Source organism: Rousettus aegyptiacus, unplaced genomic scaffold (assembly GCF_014176215.1).
Source record: "Rousettus aegyptiacus isolate mRouAeg1 unplaced genomic scaffold, mRouAeg1.p scaffold_m13_p_3, whole genome shotgun sequence".
NCBI classification, from domain to species: domain Eukaryota; kingdom Metazoa; phylum Chordata; class Mammalia; order Chiroptera; family Pteropodidae; genus Rousettus; species Rousettus aegyptiacus.
In genome coordinates, this window is record NW_023416306.1 from 83,922,826 (window position 1) to 83,940,977 (window position 18,152).

The window sequence follows — 18,152 nt, forward strand, 5'->3', positions numbered from 1 at the left end:
GTTTTTGGATAACAGTCATCTTAATGTGTGCGAGGTGCTACTTTGTTGTGGTTTTCATTTGCACTTCCTTAGTGTTTAGTGTTGTTGAACGTCATTTCATATGTTGGTTGGTTGCTTTTTAACTTTGATAGTGTCTTTTGATGCACAGGAATTTTTAATTTTGATATAGTCCAATTTATCTATTTTTACTTTTGTTGCCTATGCTTTTGGTGTCATATCCAACAAATCATTGCCAAATGGAAAATTATGAAGCTTTTCCCCTATGTTTACTTCTAAGGGTTTTATAGTTTTAGCACTTGTGTTTAGGTCTTTGATCCATTTTCAGTTAATTTTTGTACATAGTGTAAATAAGGGTCCCTTTTACATGTATATAGCTAGTTTTCTAAGCACCATTTGTTGAAAAAAATAACACTCTTGTCAAAAATCATTAGACCATATATATGAGGGATTATTTCTGGGCTCTCTATTCTATTCCATTGATCTATATGTCTTTTTGCCAGTACCCACTGTTTGATTACTGTAGCCTTGTGGTAAGTTTTAAAATCAGGAAGTGTAAGACTTTCAACTTTCTTCTTTTTCAAGATTGTTTTGGCTATTCAGGTTTTCTTGAGATTCCAGATGAATTTTAGAATGGGTTTTTCTTTTCCTGCAAGAAAAGCCATTGGGAGTTTGATAGAGATTGCATTAAATCTGTAGATCACGTTAGGTTGTATTGACACCTAACAATATCAAGTCTTTCAATCCATGAACACAGGATGTCTTCCATTTATTTGTGTCTTCTTTAATTTCTTTTAGCAACATTTTATAGTTTTCAGTTTTCTTTCACCTCCTTGGTTAAGTTTATTCCTAAGTATTTTATTCTTTTGATGCTATTATAAGTAAAATTATTTTTTAAATTTTCTTTTCAGATTGCTCATTGCTAGTGCATAGAAACACAGCTGACTTTTGTTTACTGATTTGTATTCTGCAACTTCATTGAATATGGTTATAGTTCTAAGAAATGTGTGTGTATGTGTGTGTGCACATGTGTGATTAAAGCCTTTTTTTTTTTTTTTTTAGGCAAGGCAACCCTTGGTTGACCTCACAGATTGCAAGAACCTTGTCAGCTTACAATCTCTCATTTATTTTATTTTATTATTTTTTTTCCACCTACAGCACCCGGTCTTCCTAGGTGATCTCCCATCCAAGTTCTAACCAGGCCTGACCCTACTTAGCTTCTGAGATCAGACAAGGTGGGGCTTATTCAGGGTGGCCGTAGACGATTAAAGCCTTGATACTCATCAAATCTGGCCAGGAGAGTCTGTTTGCCCTGGATATTTTCTTCACTCATATTCTCAGTCTTCCTTGACCCTTTATGCTTCCATCATCACCAAGGACATCAGGGAAGAAATGCTTTGCTCCACATGCTGCCACCAGCACTACCTCCTGGGTTGTTATTTGGAAGGAAAGGTGGCCTAATATTTTTAGGGTGTGCTTTGTGTTTGGTATCCCATGCTGGAGCCTTATCTTTACATTGTTTCTACAATTATGACATCCCATTGAGGTGAGTAGGTGTGAGGGATCTAGAAACCAGAAACTTGAGCACCTCAGGAATTCCTTCAGCCCAACTTGACGCAGGATCGCCTTTCTTGAATAGCATCTTGATGCCATTCCTGGGGAAGATGGAGTGGATTGCCTCTGACTCTGGGCACTCAACCCTATCATTTGCTGCATTAGAATCCCTGACCTATATGACCAGCGGCACAAGGCAGATTCATGGAGATGGGCCTCTGGGACCCAAACAACTTGGTTTGGGTTCAAAAAAGCTTTTGGTACGAGTGCAAGGAGTACACACTTTGGTTGCCAATAGGAAAATGCAATTATACCATCCAACTGTGTGTTTTTCCTACTATGTCTCAACTCTATACCAATGTTATCTTCCAATTCCTCCCACTTTAGGAAGTTGGAGCCTCTTGTTTGATATTCTCACAGGATACTTTTATTTGGAAATTTCCGACCTACCTCTTACAGACTTCTCTTTTTTACCAAACTGGTAGAGTCTTACCTAAAAGAAACAGAATTATATGGACTAAATCCCATCGTTATCTCTCTCTGGGGGCATTGATCAGCCCTCCAAATATTCAGGGCTGTGGATTTGGGGATTATTCTCAGGAGTTTAGTCTATATTTCTTTTTGGAGTACAATAAGGTCTCAAAAGAAATGCATCTCATCATTTTAGAAACACTTTGAGGCTTATGTTCACTGTGACCCAGATCATCCTCCTGTCAAAAACCATTAAATTTCCTGTAAAATGGCAAAGAGGATACTAGGATTGAAGATGATACCTGGGAAAAGGGCAGCACAGAGCCCAGCCTATACCCTGGCCTCGTTTCATGGATGCTGGTCCATGTGGCATGACATCTTACCTAGGTACCATTACCATCTTGTAGACCTTACCTAACAACACAGCTGTACTATAAATTAAGGCATCACAAATCCCTCTTTAAGCCTTGGAACTCTGGAGGCTCTAAGATCTTCAGCCTCTCCTGGGCCTTCTGCAGCCATGTGGGCATACTTTAGTGTCATAGCTCAGAACAATGATACAGTCTTTTGGGGTTTGACTTCTGGCCAAATGAGGCCTGTCCTCCAATGTTAAGGCAAAGCCACCAATGTCATACCGGTCAAGAGATTCATGAAAGACCTTTCTTGTCTTCTTGGATTCCTAAACAGGATGATCTCAGATTCCTCTTCATACACCCTCTGGAACTCTATTTTTCAAGTCAATGGTTTTTAAAGTGTTTTCCTTGGATCCTTGTTTTAGAGGGTGCCAAGAAAAGATAAAGCAAGAGGAACTCCAGCGCGCGTGCGTGCACACGCACACACACACACACACATGCACACCCCTACACTTTTCTGACTTCAGGCAGAACAGTTCTGCTTGTGTCTTATTTTGAGCTCCATCCTAATATTTTTGTTAGAACAATGGATTCACCACTTTCTTAAATGGTTAGGAAACCAGCGATTTGTTCCAAGAGCCTTATTCTGTGACTAACACTCCAAGTAGTGAAGCACACCTACTGGATTGTACTCTCCTTACAGAATGTCAGCACCTCCTCTAGAATTCCAGCTACAAGTATATTATCCATCCCTTTCCCCTCAGAATCCCTGGGCAGTAATCCTCTGGATAGATTCTGCTGAAACGCACTATGCCTGTTCCATATAAACCACAGTCCCTGCCCTCCACACAGACACAGCATTGACAAACAGATACCTTAGAGTACCTAGGGCAACCTAGGCTGAACCCTACACCATCCAGGTGAAACACGGACACACACATAGCCTTGTTGGAGATGCCCTCCACTGCTAATGTCAGGCAGTCTATTCTTCCTTTTTATTGTCACCCAGGCTTCAGTCTATGACCCTCACAGGCCTTGCTTCCTTACATTCAGGATCTGGAAACTGCCATCAGCCTAACCAAGCTTGTCAAGGAGTAAAAGAGTTTGAGATGGATTTTCTTGGGCTCCAGGATCTTGGAGGTGAAACCTGAAGCCAGATTCCTGCCCATTTCTTCTCTCCCAACTTGTATCATCCAGATAAAAATCCATCCTGAATTCACAGACTTACATTAGTGCAGAAAGACAGCAGGCCCTGTGGGCTGGGCGCCTCTACCCTAGGCTCTGGGATAGTGCTCCTGAGACCTAACTCTCTAGATGTACAGCTAACCCCTGGTGTTCAGCCCCAGCTCTCCAACTTTCTCCAAAATCACAGGCCCAGTTTGTAGCCCCTTTCTTGGCATCTCTGTCACTCTCAGAGAAAGGGTAGACAAAGCAAGAGATCAGGCTTGTTCTTAGGTGGCCATCCAGGTCTAGAGGCAGAACTTGTTCTCCCACAGCATGAACACCTGGAGAGGGATTGACGCAGGAGAACAGGTGAAGTCAAAAAGGAGGCAGCAGGGCTCAGTGAGGACCATGGCAGCTCAGTGAGGGTAGGAGGTGGTGAAGGTGGGAAGTAAGGAAGGATGTCAGGGATTCAGCAGGTGTAGCGGGGAACGTGCTAATGCTGGGGGCTCAAAAATCCAAGCTTCCTGCCTTCTTTCAGCCTTTATAGTGTGTGTGTTGGCGGGGGAGATGCCCGGGTTGAGTTTGGTGTTAGGGGTAGGGAAGCATCATTCCAGAGCTTAGTGTAGGAGGATGAAACAGTATGACGAGACAACTACTTCCGGTGCTGCTTTTTGACCCAGGATCCTCTTTGATCCGAGTAGGGAAAGGTCACTGCCATCAGGCTGACCAACATGGATGTACTTCTTTTCTCCAGACCTAGTCTGAACACAAAAGCCTTCTCTGAGGATCCCCAACCTTAATATGGCAGAAATGGTCCAAAATAGCCTTCCCCCAACTCTAAGAACAGAAAGGTCAGAAATACGAGATGCGTACAGGGCTCTACCCAACCAAAGAAATTGACTGAATCACTTTCCACAAGAGCAGCAGTGAGTCTTTCTGGGTTTTTCCAGGACCTGGGTTTTCCTGATGGAAATCTAAGTTGGGTTCCTTTCCTCCAGATCTGTCCGTAGGTCATCCTGCCCCTCAGAGAAACCCAACCTTGTAGCCCCAGGCCCTTCTCACTCCCTACATCTCTTCCTAGAGCTAGACTGTGGTGAGCTATCTTCCTAAGGTCGTTGGGCTACTCTGGGTAGTCCAAGAGAACCTAGGATCCCCAGGTCACTCCTGGATTTCTCCCCAGAGGACCGAAAGTTGTTTGTGGGAATGCTGGGGAAGCAGCAGGGTGAGGAGGACGTCAGACGCCTGTTCCAGCCCTTCGGCCATATCGAGGAATGCACTGTCCTGCGGAGCCCGGATGGCACCAGTAAAGGTGACTTGAGCTGACCCCGGGATTTCCTGGTGACCCTGTCTCACTCTGGGCCACACGATCCTTTGGTCCTTGTGGCCTGAGCCACCCAATCCCTCTATCCTGCCCCAGGCTGTGCCTTTGTGAAGTTTGGGAGTCAGGGGGAAGCTCAGGCGGCCATCCAGAGTCTGCACGGCAGCCGGACCATGGCGGTGAGGGCGGGCGCAGGGGGCGAGGGTGAGGCCAGTGGGGTGGGGACGGGCTCCTCCTCCCCACATATAATCAGTGCCCCAGGTAAGGACCTGATGGGCAAGGCGCTTGGCCCAGGGCCAGGGGTCTGGACCAGTCACCGTGGCCTCCCCTGCCCTACCCAGGGCGCCTCGTCCAGCCTCGTGGTCAAGCTGGCGGATACGGATCGGGAGCGCGCGCTGCGGCGGATGCAGCAGATGGCAGGCCAGTTGGGCGCCTTTCACCCGGCGCCACTGCCGCTCGGGGCTTGCGGAGCCTACACCACAGCGGTAGGTGCCAGGGCCCTGCGGGTGTGGTAGGCAGGCGGGTGGGCCAGGCAAGGGTTCGGGGGGGCCAGGCAGGGGTTCGGGAGCCCAGGCAGCCGCCTGCCGCTGGGCCTTCCACACCCGCCCGCTCTTCTTCCCTTCCAAAGATCCTGCAGCACCAGGCGGCCCTTCTGGCAGCGGCACAGGGCCCAGGCTTAGGCCCGGTGGCCGCAGTGGCAGCACAAATGCAGCACGTGGCTGCCTTCAGCTTGGTAGCTGCGCCGCTGCTGCCGGCTGCAGGTACTGCGCGCAGGGGTGGGGCACGATTGGGGGCGGGGCAGCGGCTGGGAGAGGTTGGAGAGGGGAGCTACCACCTAACTCTGCGACCTCCTCCTCCACCAGCAGCCAACTCCTCTCCCAGCGGCGGACCTGGCACGCTTCCTGGTCTCCCGGCGCCCATCGGGGTCAATGGATTCGGCCCCCTAACCCCCCAGACCAATGGGCAGCCGGGCTCCGACACTCTCTACAGTAGCGGGCTCTCCCCTTACCCAGGTGTGCCCCCTGCTCCACCCAAATCTGCCCGAAATGGAGTGGGGAGCGGGGGGTGGAGGGGGGGAGTGGGGGGGGGGGGTGCGGCGCGGCCTCCCTGGGAAGGGATACCTCCTTGTTGCCTGCTGCCTCCTCTCCTCCATGCTCACCAGCCTGTCTTCACCGCGGCCTCGTGCCTCTCTCCCCAGCCCAGAGCCCTGGCGTGGCTGATCCCCTGCAGCAGGCCTATGCTGGGATGCACCACTACGCAGGTTTCACTGGGCGCTACGCGGCCTTGGGGGAGGGGGAAGGGGGTCTGAAGGGCCCAAGAAAGGAATAGAGAAATTTGTGCGGGAGGTTAGCTCTCTTCAGAAGAGTCGACCCTCCCATTCCCCGACCCCTGGACCCAGAACGACCTCTCTAGGGATGAGGATTACCATGGACTGGGCTGAATTGGTCAAAGATGGCCAGGCAGATGGGGCCCTGCTTGGGAAATGGCTCCTGGGGTTCAGTGCCCACTCCTACTTCTGTCTCCAGCAGCCTATCCGTCGGCTTATGCCCCAGTGAGCACAGCTTTTCCCCAGCAGCCTTCAGCCCTGCCCCAGCAGCAAAGAGAAGGTGAGGGAAAAGGGTCTGGATATCAGGGCCTGGTGGGGCTGGATTCAGTGTCCCTTCTTTGAACCAGCCCACTACTGTTCCTGCAGGCCCCGAAGGCTGTAACCTCTTCATCTATCACCTGCCTCAGGAGTTTGGTGATGCAGAGCTCATTCAGACATTCCTGCCCTTTGGAGCTGTTGTCTCTGCCAAAGTCTTTGTGGATCGAGCCACCAACCAGAGCAAGTGTTTTGGTGAGCTGTGTCCCTTCCCTGGGCCTCTTCCACTTCCAACTTTGAGATTCCCTACAGACTCTAAGATTGTCCCTCCATAATTTAATGATTACCAGAGACTGAGTGTATTGCACAAAGCAGGGGCACAGATTAGTGATGGGACTAATCCCAGACCAGGAACAAGTCTAGTTCAGGTTCATCTGGGAAGGTTAGGTGTCTGGAAGATGTATCACCAGGTCAGGCTTTAGAGTCTAGCCAGGGTGGAGGAGTCTAGATCTGGGACCAGAGATCCCTTCCAACTCCAACTGCAGTTCAGAGGAACAGAATGGGAGCTGTGCAGGGAGAGAGTCAATCCATGCTAGGGAAAGACAGGGAAGCACCCCAACCAACACGCACTCAGAATTGCTTCCTGTCCTTCCAAGAAATACACTTTTAGGAAACCCAGGCCTTTTGCCCGTGCAAGTATGAGCATGTGTCCCTGTGTGCATGTGTGTGCAAACAATGGAGGGCGGAGGAAAATATATTTGATGGAACTGGCCTGAGAGAGCCAGGAGAAGAGGAAGTTTGTCAGAGAGAAAGGAGGCTCTGCCACGCAGAGTTCCCAGCTAACCTCTGTACCCAAAACCCCCAGGGTTTGTTAGCTTTGACAATCCAACCAGTGCCCAGACAGCTATTCAGGCCATGAATGGCTTTCAAATTGGCATGAAGAGGCTCAAGGTCCAGCTAAAGAGGCCCAAGGATGCCAATCGGCCTTACTGATCTGCTCTCACTGACCAGCCACAGAAAGGTGAGTCCTTCGTGGATCCCAGGCAGATGGGGCCTGAGTGATGGAGGTCCTATTAGCTTTGATTTTTTGAGGGGACATTGGGATACCCACCTCTAAAAAAATCTGGGAGAAAATAGCCAGGAGTTAGGAGGGATCCTTAGTTAGAGACTTTGTATTTTTCCTTCAATCCAAGGACTGAGGTAAATTAGACAATATCCCTGTCCCCATAATCTGGAAGAGACAGTTAACAGCTAGATTCAATCAGTTTAACTCCAGAGATAGCCACAGGGGGAGGGCAGAGGGATGGAGAATGAGACTAGAAAAGTAGGTTTGGGCCAGCTTGTGAAGGATCTTAAAGGCTATAATTTTGGACTTTATCCTGAAGATGGTAGAGAACCATGAGGAGTTTAAGCAAAGAAAGGACACAGTGTAAGGGCTGGGTAATAGCAGTGAACATAAACATGAGGAGAGAAACAAGTATGCTGAAGAAGCAGGACCTCCGGGGCCTGGCGGGTAATGGGGAGGGAGGTGACTAGCTCCGTTAGGTTTCTGACAGAGACAGCTGCCTGCAACTTTTGGAGATTCTCTGACCCAAAAGATCCACATGGCCCAACCTCATCTGAGCTACCTCAGGGGGCCCTCTGTGGTGGGTGCTAGGCTGAGGTCATCCGCCCAGGACCCAGAGTGGATGAGGCTGCTGCCTTGACCCTGCTGTAGCTCTTCTCCTCTCACCTAAGCTGTTGCTGACAGGGCAAGAGCTGCTCTTCTTTTTTGCCCTCCAGAGTGATGTTTTCCTCCCCTCTCCCACCCTGTTAATTAATATCAACAACAGATTCCGAAGAGTGAGAAGAAAAAGGAAAAGCACAGAAGCACTTGAGCAGCCCTTCTTGAAGAAGCAGCCGCAGATGGAGGTGGATTGGACCCAAGGCCCGCGCCTGGGGCTCGGGCCGCCTTAAGGATTGTTTTCATCAAGTGGGTTGTTCTATGCCTGTGGCATAGAGCCTAGGCTGGCAAGACAGCTGGGCCTGACTGAGGATTGACTGTGTAGGGGAACCAGCAGAGGGCCTTGGGGGTGCCAAGGGCTTCTCTGCAATGGAAGCCCAGATTTACTTCTTTCAAAATCATATCATTCCTTAGAGTTTAGGGACCAAAGGACTATTGCTTTTTTAAGAATATATATATATATATCTATATCTATATAAATCTAAACAAATGAAAACAAACAAAAACCAAGAGAAACACATAAGACAGTATAGAGTCTCATAAAAGCTGCCTTTAAATATCCCTAGGAGACAGGGTGAAGGAGACCTTTAAAAGTGCCAGCCTAGGCAGAGTAAAGGGAGGCTGCGGAAAGTTTGTTCCGTGTCTCATTCCCTCTTAAACCATCTCCCCACCCTGCCTTTTTAAAATAATTAAGGACTCGAGGTCTAGGCTCAGATGCAGGTGACAAGAGAGTTATGGAAGTAGTGAACCCATAATCTCGAAACTCAGAGAACATACCTGAAGAGGTCTCAGGAGTTCCAGCCATCATGGACTTTGCCATCCAGAGAGGCCCCCTAGCCAGCAGGAGTGGGAACCTGCCTTTCCTTCTTGACAGCCTTTCCTGTGGAACCACTGCTTCCACAGGCAGGAAGGAAGAGGGAGTTTGGACCATCCAAGCTTTTCCCTGCCCCTTCCAGATAGACAGAGGCCCTGCCTTTGGCTGAGCCAAGACACCTCCTGTTTCCCCTTGCCTTCAGCCATCCCAATGTCCCCTTGCTCAAGTCCACCTTCTATCTCTAAGTTTAAGTCTGCCCACCTGCAAAGTAGATTCAGGATATACGTAGGGTATATCAGACTTGGAAAGTTTGCTACTGTATATACTGCCATTGAGAAAGGGATAATTTTCAATATGTAGAAGCTTCAGAATTTAGAGGCCCCTCTTTATCCAGGACCTGGGAGGGAAGTAGATGTTTTGCCAAAATACTTTATTCCTTTAAAAAGTCATCTTTCCTATGCAAGAGTGTCTCACATGTGCTTATCCAAGGTGCTTCTAGATGGTGAGCAGTGTTCAGCTTAGAAGTGGTGTGTGCTCTGTCTGTCTGTCTTTGTCTGTCTGTTGTATACAGTGGGTGCCATATAAAGCTGATCAGTGGTGGTGCTTTCTGCCTGCTTCTGTGAGATGGGCAAAAGATTTCAGCTTAGAACACCATGACTCACTTTGCCTTGGTCAGCCTTTCCTGGGCCTGCAGGGCCTTGCACATATTTTTCCTGGGAGGATAATTTCCTCTCCACCCCATAGACATGGATCAAACTAGTCTGGGGCTCCAGCTGTGTGGTGAACACTCTGATCCCCAGATTTTGCCGAGGCTAGAGGCCTCTAATCTGAGCACATCAGACAGTAAAGGATGTGGGGGTGGGGTCGGAGGGTTCCTTCTTCCTGACAGTTTCTAAGAAAACTTGTTTCCACCTGTTCCTCTGTCTTTGACTCATTTTTGGAGGGAATGGGATGAAAATAGATGTAGTAATATAACCAGGTAAGGCGTATATATCAACTAATCATTTCCAACTGAGAGAAGAACCAGTGTCGAGGGCATCTGTACACCAGCACAATGCTGACGTGTAGACTGACCAACCCTGTACACAGATGGAGATATGCAGCACCTGCACATTCAAACAGATAGGCACACAGAGACCGCCTCAGTGCTAGATGCTAAGTACTAGGCTAGGAGCTAGGGCTCAGGCATGTCCTCAGCACTCAAAGTTAGGAGGGATGGCGGACCAGTAATGTAGTTATAATGGAGGGCCACACAGGGTCTGTGGGAGCAAGAGTTCCTAATTCAGACTTGATTGGAGATCAGAGAGAAGTTTCCTGATGGAGAAGAAAGGAGGGGAAGGGTCTTTGAGGATGAACTAGGCCATTGAGACAGTGGCCTGATTTTGATAAATCACCGTTTTGCTAAGAAATAATGGTTACCATTTATTCAGTGCCTATTATGTGGCAAACAATGGATACCAAGACCTTTTTCTCATTCCTAACTCTTACCCTGAACCTTTACTCATTACTAAGTCATGCCAAGACACATGAACCAAAACGGCATTTAAAAGTATTTTGCTTCTTGGTTAGGGACTTGCAGACTATGTGCCAATGCTGCAGGGGTTGGCAGGGTCAGGGGTCAGCAAACTATGGCCTGTGGGCGAATCCGGCCTGCAGCCTGTTTTTTTTATGGGCTACAAAGAATGGTTTTTACATTTTTAAAGAGTTGTAAAAATAAAACAAAAAATTATGAGACAGAGATCATATGTGGCCCACAAAGCCTAAATTATTTATCTGATCCTTTAGACAAAAAGTTTGCTGACCCCTATAAGATCATGAAAGACTTGTGAAATGTCAAATGAGTTTGAACAACATGGTGTTTGTGTCTCCGTTGTGTGTGCATGTATTAGTCTGAGCCCTTTCAGTTGCAAGTGTCTAAAACCCAACTCATACATGTTTAAGCCAATAAGAAATTCATTGGCTTACATAATCGGTAAATGAAAAGATATATCTTCATTCAGGCCTGGCTGGATCTAGGGGTCCAATCGATGTCTCCATCTCTTGGCTCTGCTTCTTTATGTTGGCATCACTAGTTCTAGCTCTGAAGTGCTAGGAAGAACTTTGGCCAAAATGGACATGTGCCCACCCCTAGAGTGAAAGAGTAGGCCATAGTAATTGACAACTTCACCTTTCCTGAAGGAGAGAAATGTGTCTCCAAAGGAAGGGACGATGGGCAGATAAACAGTATGCATCCACTATATTCCATCCCTTTATTGCTCAGCATCCACTTTTACTTTCTTGACAAACACAATTTCAAAAGCGTGCCTGACTAAAAATGCAATGACCCTGGGCCCAACAAAAAACACACCCGCTTTCCAATCGAAGACAAAACGGAATACGTTCATTGCTTTATTAAGCCCTTAGTCTAGAGTCCCTTTGTGATGTGCAATTCTTGATCAGGTCTGGATATAACTTGTTATGATTTTGCAACCTATGGCTAAAAGATAAATTTAGCTACCCCTGTATAATGAATATGAAATAATGGAGGAAAATAGAACCATTTTTCACATAGTTTGCTTTTTATTTTTTACATAAATAGTATCATACATATTATTTTCCAATTATTTTAATAATACACCTTTAAGATTTTGTAGAATTAATACATTTAAAATGCTTTCTTGCATTCTCTAAGGATAACTATTTTTTAAAGGGAAAAACACACCTTCCATTCGGAATAGGGGAGAAGAGAAAACAATGGTTACTAATCTGTAGCCTATAGCACATCCTTCTGGACAGTGGAGTGAGTTTCTTGATCAATAAAATGGATTCCTTTTGGTCTTTTCCACAGGGAAGTATCTCCTTCATCCATTGCCTTTTATGAATATTCTTGAGAGGATGCTTCTTCTGGAATTGAAGCATCCTCTTTCTTTTGGACATGATTTTGGGTCTCAAGATTGCCTTTGAGATTATGTATTTCGAGATTGCCAGATGTGAAGATTCTCTGGTGATAACAATTCTTTTCAAACTGATTGATTTGATTCCCAGGCTCTCTGTGAGCTAGTACCCATTATTGGGAATCTTGCTGAGTCCTTGTCTTTGAGCCTAGATCTGACCCTTGTGGTTTCTGTCTCTAGTGACAGGTCACCATTGCCCATTTCCCTCCCCCTCAGCTTCTCAGCTTCCGTAATGGCCTGTTTGTGGTGATAAGTCGACCTTAATCTGCTCAATGCCGAGAGAGAGAGAGAGAGAGAGAGAGAGAGAGAGAGAGAGAGAGAGAAAGAATTATTTATAATTATTTATAATACATAAGTATTTATGTATTTAACACTTGATCTGCTCAGGCTCCAGTGGCCCTAAGCTGACAGTCAAAACCCCTGAGTGCTATTGACTCCCTAGGCCTCAGCTGCAAGGTGATATATAAGACAGGAGTGAGGCAACCACATGGCTCTCACTGTGGGCTAACCTGCAGCTTGCTCCACTCCTCAGCCTCTGGCCACGGTCAGTTATTACACTGAGGCCACATTACTAAAGCACTCCTGAGGGGACTCTGTCAGTGGACACCAAATTTGGAGCCCCTCCAAGAACTTGCACAACTTGAGGACTGTGAGCAGTCTTCAGCCTTCGGCAGAGCCCCTGGAATTTTTCTCTATGGTGTCTTAGATGTAGTGAGAAAAGACCTGTGGTCTGAGATGGGACTCGAGCTCTGACCTCAGAAGCAGCTCTGGGTCTATCCGCTCTGACCAGACCTGAAGACTCGCTTCTGCCTCAGTGGAACAGAACATGTAATACCCTCCAAAAGAGGATGTTAAGGATGTGGAGATCACAGAATCTCTTGACCCTTTCCAGCTTTGGTTATAATCTTTGGGCATCCACTTTCTTGACTGCACCTGGCTGCATCATGACAAGAACAAACCCAGAAGAGACTCAGAGGTTATTTTGGCCTCTCCTCAGGCCAGTATATTTGCACAATTAATGTTACACAGCTCAGTGTTCTTTGTAAGAACCAATGAAGGAAGAAACTTCATGGACTCAGGGAGCTTAGAGCCAATGCAGGCCATGCAGTTGCCCTTGCAGCCTGAGCCATGTGTGGTCTGCAAGAGGTGACCAAGTCTGTGCCTAGCACCATGCTCTTTCTGTCCAGCCCTGGCTTCAGACATTGCTATCACAATGTTCTCCACCTTCTAACATCCTGGGCTGATCAGACCCTTTGGCCACTGTTTCACATGAGCCAGGAGAAGGGAAAAGGTCACCTGACAGGGTTGTTTGCTAAGCACATGGTGTTTGTAAAGAGAAACTGTGCCTTGGAGCAGTTTACCAAGAAGAGAATTGAGAGGGAATTTATTTCCTCCCTTGCCTCCTGTCTTCTATTGGTCAAGGTGTACCCCCCGGGGCACTAACTCCACTGCACTTCTGAGCTGCATCATTGCCCTCTGGATGTCTGCTTGGGAAGTCAGATCCCAAAGTCTGCCATGTGGCATTGCTACCACAAATGTGGAAGTGGAGGGGCTACTCGGCATAGGTGGCATGTCAACCAAGACAGAGAAAGAAGGAGGTAGCCTAGGGAGTCCAAGAAGGGTGCATGAGGTTAGTGACCAATACATTCCACTCTCTCTCACAGGATTCACAGCCGAGGTCCTCAGGTACCAGAATCCTCAGCTCTGTCTGAATGCTAAGGGAAATAAATATTTAATTTTGGAGAAAAAAAGCATTCAGGTGTGACTTGGAAGATTAGGCTTTTTCTCTTGAACTTTCCCATGCTCCAATATCTCCTGTTGGATTTCCTACCCGTATGCCTTTGTTTTCACTCCTTTAGTTCGGGGAAGAAAATCTGGCTTTTATAATCTATAAGGTGTGTGATTTTCTGACCCTTGACAGTCTAGCTTGCTGGCCACAGGTAGAAAAGGTAACTCTAAACAAAGCTGTGCATAGCTCTGGTTCCGCCGGCTTGGAAGAAAACTGAACTGCAGGATCTTATCGAAAATCTTGAGAAGAGGGCAGCATACTCCAACATTCAGACAGCTTCCCAATGTGTCCCTGAAATATCCATCTACGATGGATGCATGATCCAAATCTCAAGATAAAGTACAAGATGATTTACAGATGATTTAATACAGCACAACAGGGATTTCTAACTTCTCAGCCGAGATTTATCAGATCCCAACTGCTGATCAGATTTCACTTTAGTTCTACCAATTTCATATTCTAAGATCTGTTGTTTGCATATGCCATTCCATTTCTGTATTAAGACCAGTTTAATTACAAGTGATAGGAACCCAAATAAGCCAGCTTAAACAAGAAGGGAAATGCTTTAGTGTTATTACTTACTTAGGTAGCATTGAATGCAGGGCTCAAACAAATATCACTATGTCTCCCTCACTCTATATCTTAGAGCTCTGCTTTGCTTTGTGCCTTGGTTCCATTCTCTTTCCTGCCACACTTTCTCCATGTCGCACTAAGTGCCACAGCTTCAATCTCATATGTTCCTAGCACCACGGCCTCAAAAGCAAGAGACCTTTTATTAAAAAAAAAAAAAAAAAAAAAGCAAGAGAGCAATGAGGGGAAGGATATGATTGGCTCTGCTTGTGTCATAGACCCATACCTAAACTAATCAGTTTGGTCAGGGTGATGGAGTCCCCTGCCTGGCCTGACGGGTGGTGTAGCCATCTCAGAGGAGTGGAAGAGGGAAGCGGGGAAGATGTGCCATTTTGACTGTCAGCTCCACCAAGTACTTATGAAGTGTAAAGACATGTCCTGCATGGTCTGGATAATCATGTGTCTTATAGATTATAAAATTTGGCCTGGATGGAGTGTAGGATGCAGGTGAGGAAGTGGTGAAAGTCAAGTAGAAGGCAGGTCCAAAGAAAGGGTATAAGTTTTATCCTTGGGTCAGTAGGGAGCCATGGGACGCCTTCCCAATGTGTCCGTAAAATATCCATCTACAATGGATGCATGATCCAAATTTCAAGATAAAGTACAAGATCATGGCTCCCTCCCATGACACAATCAAATTTGGGTTTTAGAAAGATTCATTTAGGCATCTAAGTAGAGAATAGTTCGGAGTAGATACTGAGACAGGTGATCTAGTTAGGAGGCTAGAACAATGGTTCTGGTGAGAAGGAATAGAAATATAAAGGAGGGATTTATTTAAGATGTACTAAGTGGTAAAATTTAAGATGTTTATGAGGTGAAGTTGGTTCAATTTAGGTGAGAGTGGGAGAAGTTCAAGATGCTTTCCTCCCAGGGTTCATGTGACAGGGAACATGTCATAGGTGCTATTTACTACATTAGGAACATGGAAGAGATGCAGATTGAGAAGATGAGTTTACCTGTGAGACATATGAGCAGAGTTTTCTAAAAGATAACTCATTCAAAAGGAAGCTTCAAACACAAGAGGCCAAGGATGGAGATTTGAGAGTCCTGATCAGTTGCAGTCAGTGTGTCACATATGCTGATTTAAACAAAAAACCATTTGTTGAAAGGGCTCTGGGACTGCAGGAGAAGCAGCTTGGAAAAGAAGCAGGAACGATGGGGGGCCAATCCACCTGAGCAAAAACAAAATTAAATGCCAGGACCAGCCCGACGACAATACTGACACTGTCATCATCACTAGACACTGGATGTCACCATGACCAGTAACCACACCACTACAGCCCCCCAGCATGGGATAAAGCTGACTCTACTGTTGCCATTGCTACCAGGATGAATTATCCATGGTTCTATTTTTCTGAATAATTTACTCCAGAATCTACATTTCTGGGGGCTACTTGGCTAGGCCTAAGTCACATACTTCTGTTTTAGTTGCCAAAACTCTAGGAAAGCAAAGACTCAACCATTTCTATGCCTGTCATGGAAGGTGGGCTCTGCTTATCTCCAAGGCTTGTAAATTAGAAAGGGGATTCAGATTCTGGACATCCCCAAATTATCAAGGTCTGCTTCAGGTAGGTGCTAATGAGGTCACTGGGAAGAGTGATGAGGGTAGAAATGAATGTGGACTGAACTGTTTTGTTTTGTTCAACTTAAATAGTGAATAACAGAAGAGTCTATTAAGGATGCTGTGAAGAAGCCCTATGAAGTATAGGAAGTAACTGGAAGAGTGTAGCCTATAGCAGCCGGCAGAGGAAAGGGATGCAGGGACAGGGTGCTCGACATAATAAATGACATCAAGTGGTCAAATAAGTTAAGCCCGAAATTTTCCAATGGATCTGGCAGTTTGGAAGTCATTGGTAACTTTGGTGAAAGTATTTTCAGCAGAGATTTTCAGGAGAAGTCAGATGGCGCTAGGAATAAATGGGAGGTGAAGAAGCGGAGATGGGAGTGTAGACTACTCCTTAAAAGCTTGGTTGAAGGCAAGAAAAAAATATGCAATAGCCAGTAGTGTGTGGGATTGAAAGTGGATTTTTTAAAAAGGTAGGGCTAATTTATCAAGTTCAAATGCTGAGATCAAAGACTAGGGGAGGGGAAAAAGTTGAATATCCATGAAGAAGAGGCATAAGTGAAGGAGGAAAGGGATTGAAATACATAACACGGTGAAAGGATTAATCTTGGATTTGAAGGGAGACCTCTCTACATCTGAGAAAGAAAGTGTGGGAGAGATTCAAATGTTTGGAGGGTGTTGAAAATTGAGAGTTTCCCCGATAGCCTTTATTTTCTCTATGAAGCAGAGTGGAAGATGGTGACAGAAGTATGGAAGGACTGCTGAATGCACTGAGGGCCCAGCTGAGGAGACCGAATTGTCGTAGCTCTGTATCAGGTACGAGTTTAGTTAAGATGAGCAATTTATTATAGATAAAGGTGACTCAGGAAGGGTCTGGGAAGCTTCCAGAAACAAAAGAGCAATCCCACCATTTCTGGTCTCTGCCTCTTCAAAGCTCTTATGGGATCCTGCATGTGCATTGTTTTAGAGAGCAAAACCAACTCCTTCCCCAACCACTCTGAATTTCTATTCTTTGAGACTAAGGCTTTACGTTCTGTTATCTTATGTCCCTCATTCGTTTGGTGGCTCAGGCTAAGTGCCAAAGTGAGAAGAAGAGGGGCATGAAAAAGAAGAGGGAGTCAGAAAGGAAATGCTGAGGCTATCCAAATGTAAAAGTCACTGGAAAAATACCGACTGATGCCAGCTTAGGAGAGATAGAGATAACATGTGTTTATACTACTAGGGGCCAAAATCTTCCTTAAGCGTGCTGTGTCCAGCTAAAAAGAGGGAGTGAGGAAGGAACGTAGATCCAAGATAAACCTTTCCCCATTAGTGCTGATGGAAGAGAGAGGCATGTAGGAGCCCTAAGACACCCTTTTACGATAAAGATGAAAGGAGGTCTGGCTATTCCTAAAGTTAGTAACCATAATAACCATAGTTACAACTTACATCTATGAACTACTGTAAGTTCTCACATAACATCGTCCATAGATTCCTGGAATATGGGTCTTTAATCAAAATGATGTAAAAGGAAACCAATTTCACCACAGGCTAATTGTTATCAACAAGAGTTAAGTTCCTCATATTTCTGGTCAAAAACGTCACCAAAATTCTAAATAAAGACCCCAAACACTTCTAATATTAAACATTGATAAATGCGAGCCATACGTACATTTAAGAAAGATTAATAAAAACAATAATTATTTTCCAACCTGCTCATTCCAGTTCAGGTCACAGGTAGCTGGAGGCTCTTCAGCATCTTAGGGCACAAGGCAGGACCCACCCTGGACAGGATGCCCATCCGTTGCAGGGTTACTCACACCCACCCGTATCACTCAGATGGGACACAGGTCAGTTCACCTGACATGCACATCTTTAAGATGTGAGAGGAAACTTGAATCCCCAGAGAAAGCCCACACAGACATGGAGAGAACCTGCAAACTCCATACAGACAGTAGCTGGGCCAGGGGTTAAAAATTTTTTTTTCATCAATGTTATAAAGAAATGACATGTAATGAAACAATGTTATTTGAAGACCTGCTGTACTTCCTAGTCCCAGGTACTGTGCTGGTTACTTTATATATACAGTTGATTCAAACCACATAGGTTTGAATTGCTTGAGTTCACTTAATACGCAGATTTTTTCCAAAAAGTACACAGTTGGCTCTCAGTATCCCTAGGTTTTGTATCTGTAGATTCAGCCAACCCTGGATGGAAAAGAGTATTTTTCTGATTCACAGTTGGGAATCTGGATGTAGAGAGCTGACTGTATGCATTGTTCTAC

At 45.9% G+C, this 18,152-nt stretch overlaps 1 protein-coding gene across 8 annotated transcripts in view; it reads left to right on the top strand.

Moving 5' to 3' along the window:
- The window catches only part of CELF6 (CUGBP Elav-like family member 6), a 28,010-nt gene extending 18,118 nt beyond the window's left edge, over window positions 1–9,892 (top strand). For all 8 annotated transcript variants that reach the window (XM_016126979.2, XM_016126980.2, XM_016126985.2 and 5 more), the window contains 10 exons: window positions 4,720–4,848; window positions 4,957–5,036; window positions 5,199–5,342; window positions 5,486–5,618; window positions 5,721–5,870; window positions 6,056–6,118; window positions 6,384–6,464; window positions 6,551–6,694; window positions 7,305–7,460; window positions 8,272–9,892. In XM_016126979.2, the coding sequence (XP_015982465.2) occupies window positions 4,720–4,848; window positions 4,957–5,036; window positions 5,199–5,342; window positions 5,486–5,618; window positions 5,721–5,870; window positions 6,056–6,118; window positions 6,384–6,464; window positions 6,551–6,694; window positions 7,305–7,432 (1,052 nt within the window). In that variant the 3' untranslated portion in view covers window positions 7,433–7,460; window positions 8,272–9,892. The remainder of the gene's footprint in view (window positions 1–4,719; window positions 4,849–4,956; window positions 5,037–5,198; window positions 5,343–5,485; window positions 5,619–5,720; window positions 5,871–6,055; window positions 6,119–6,383; window positions 6,465–6,550; window positions 6,695–7,304; window positions 7,461–8,271) is intronic.
- The last annotated feature ends 8,260 nt before the right edge of the window (window positions 9,893–18,152 follow it).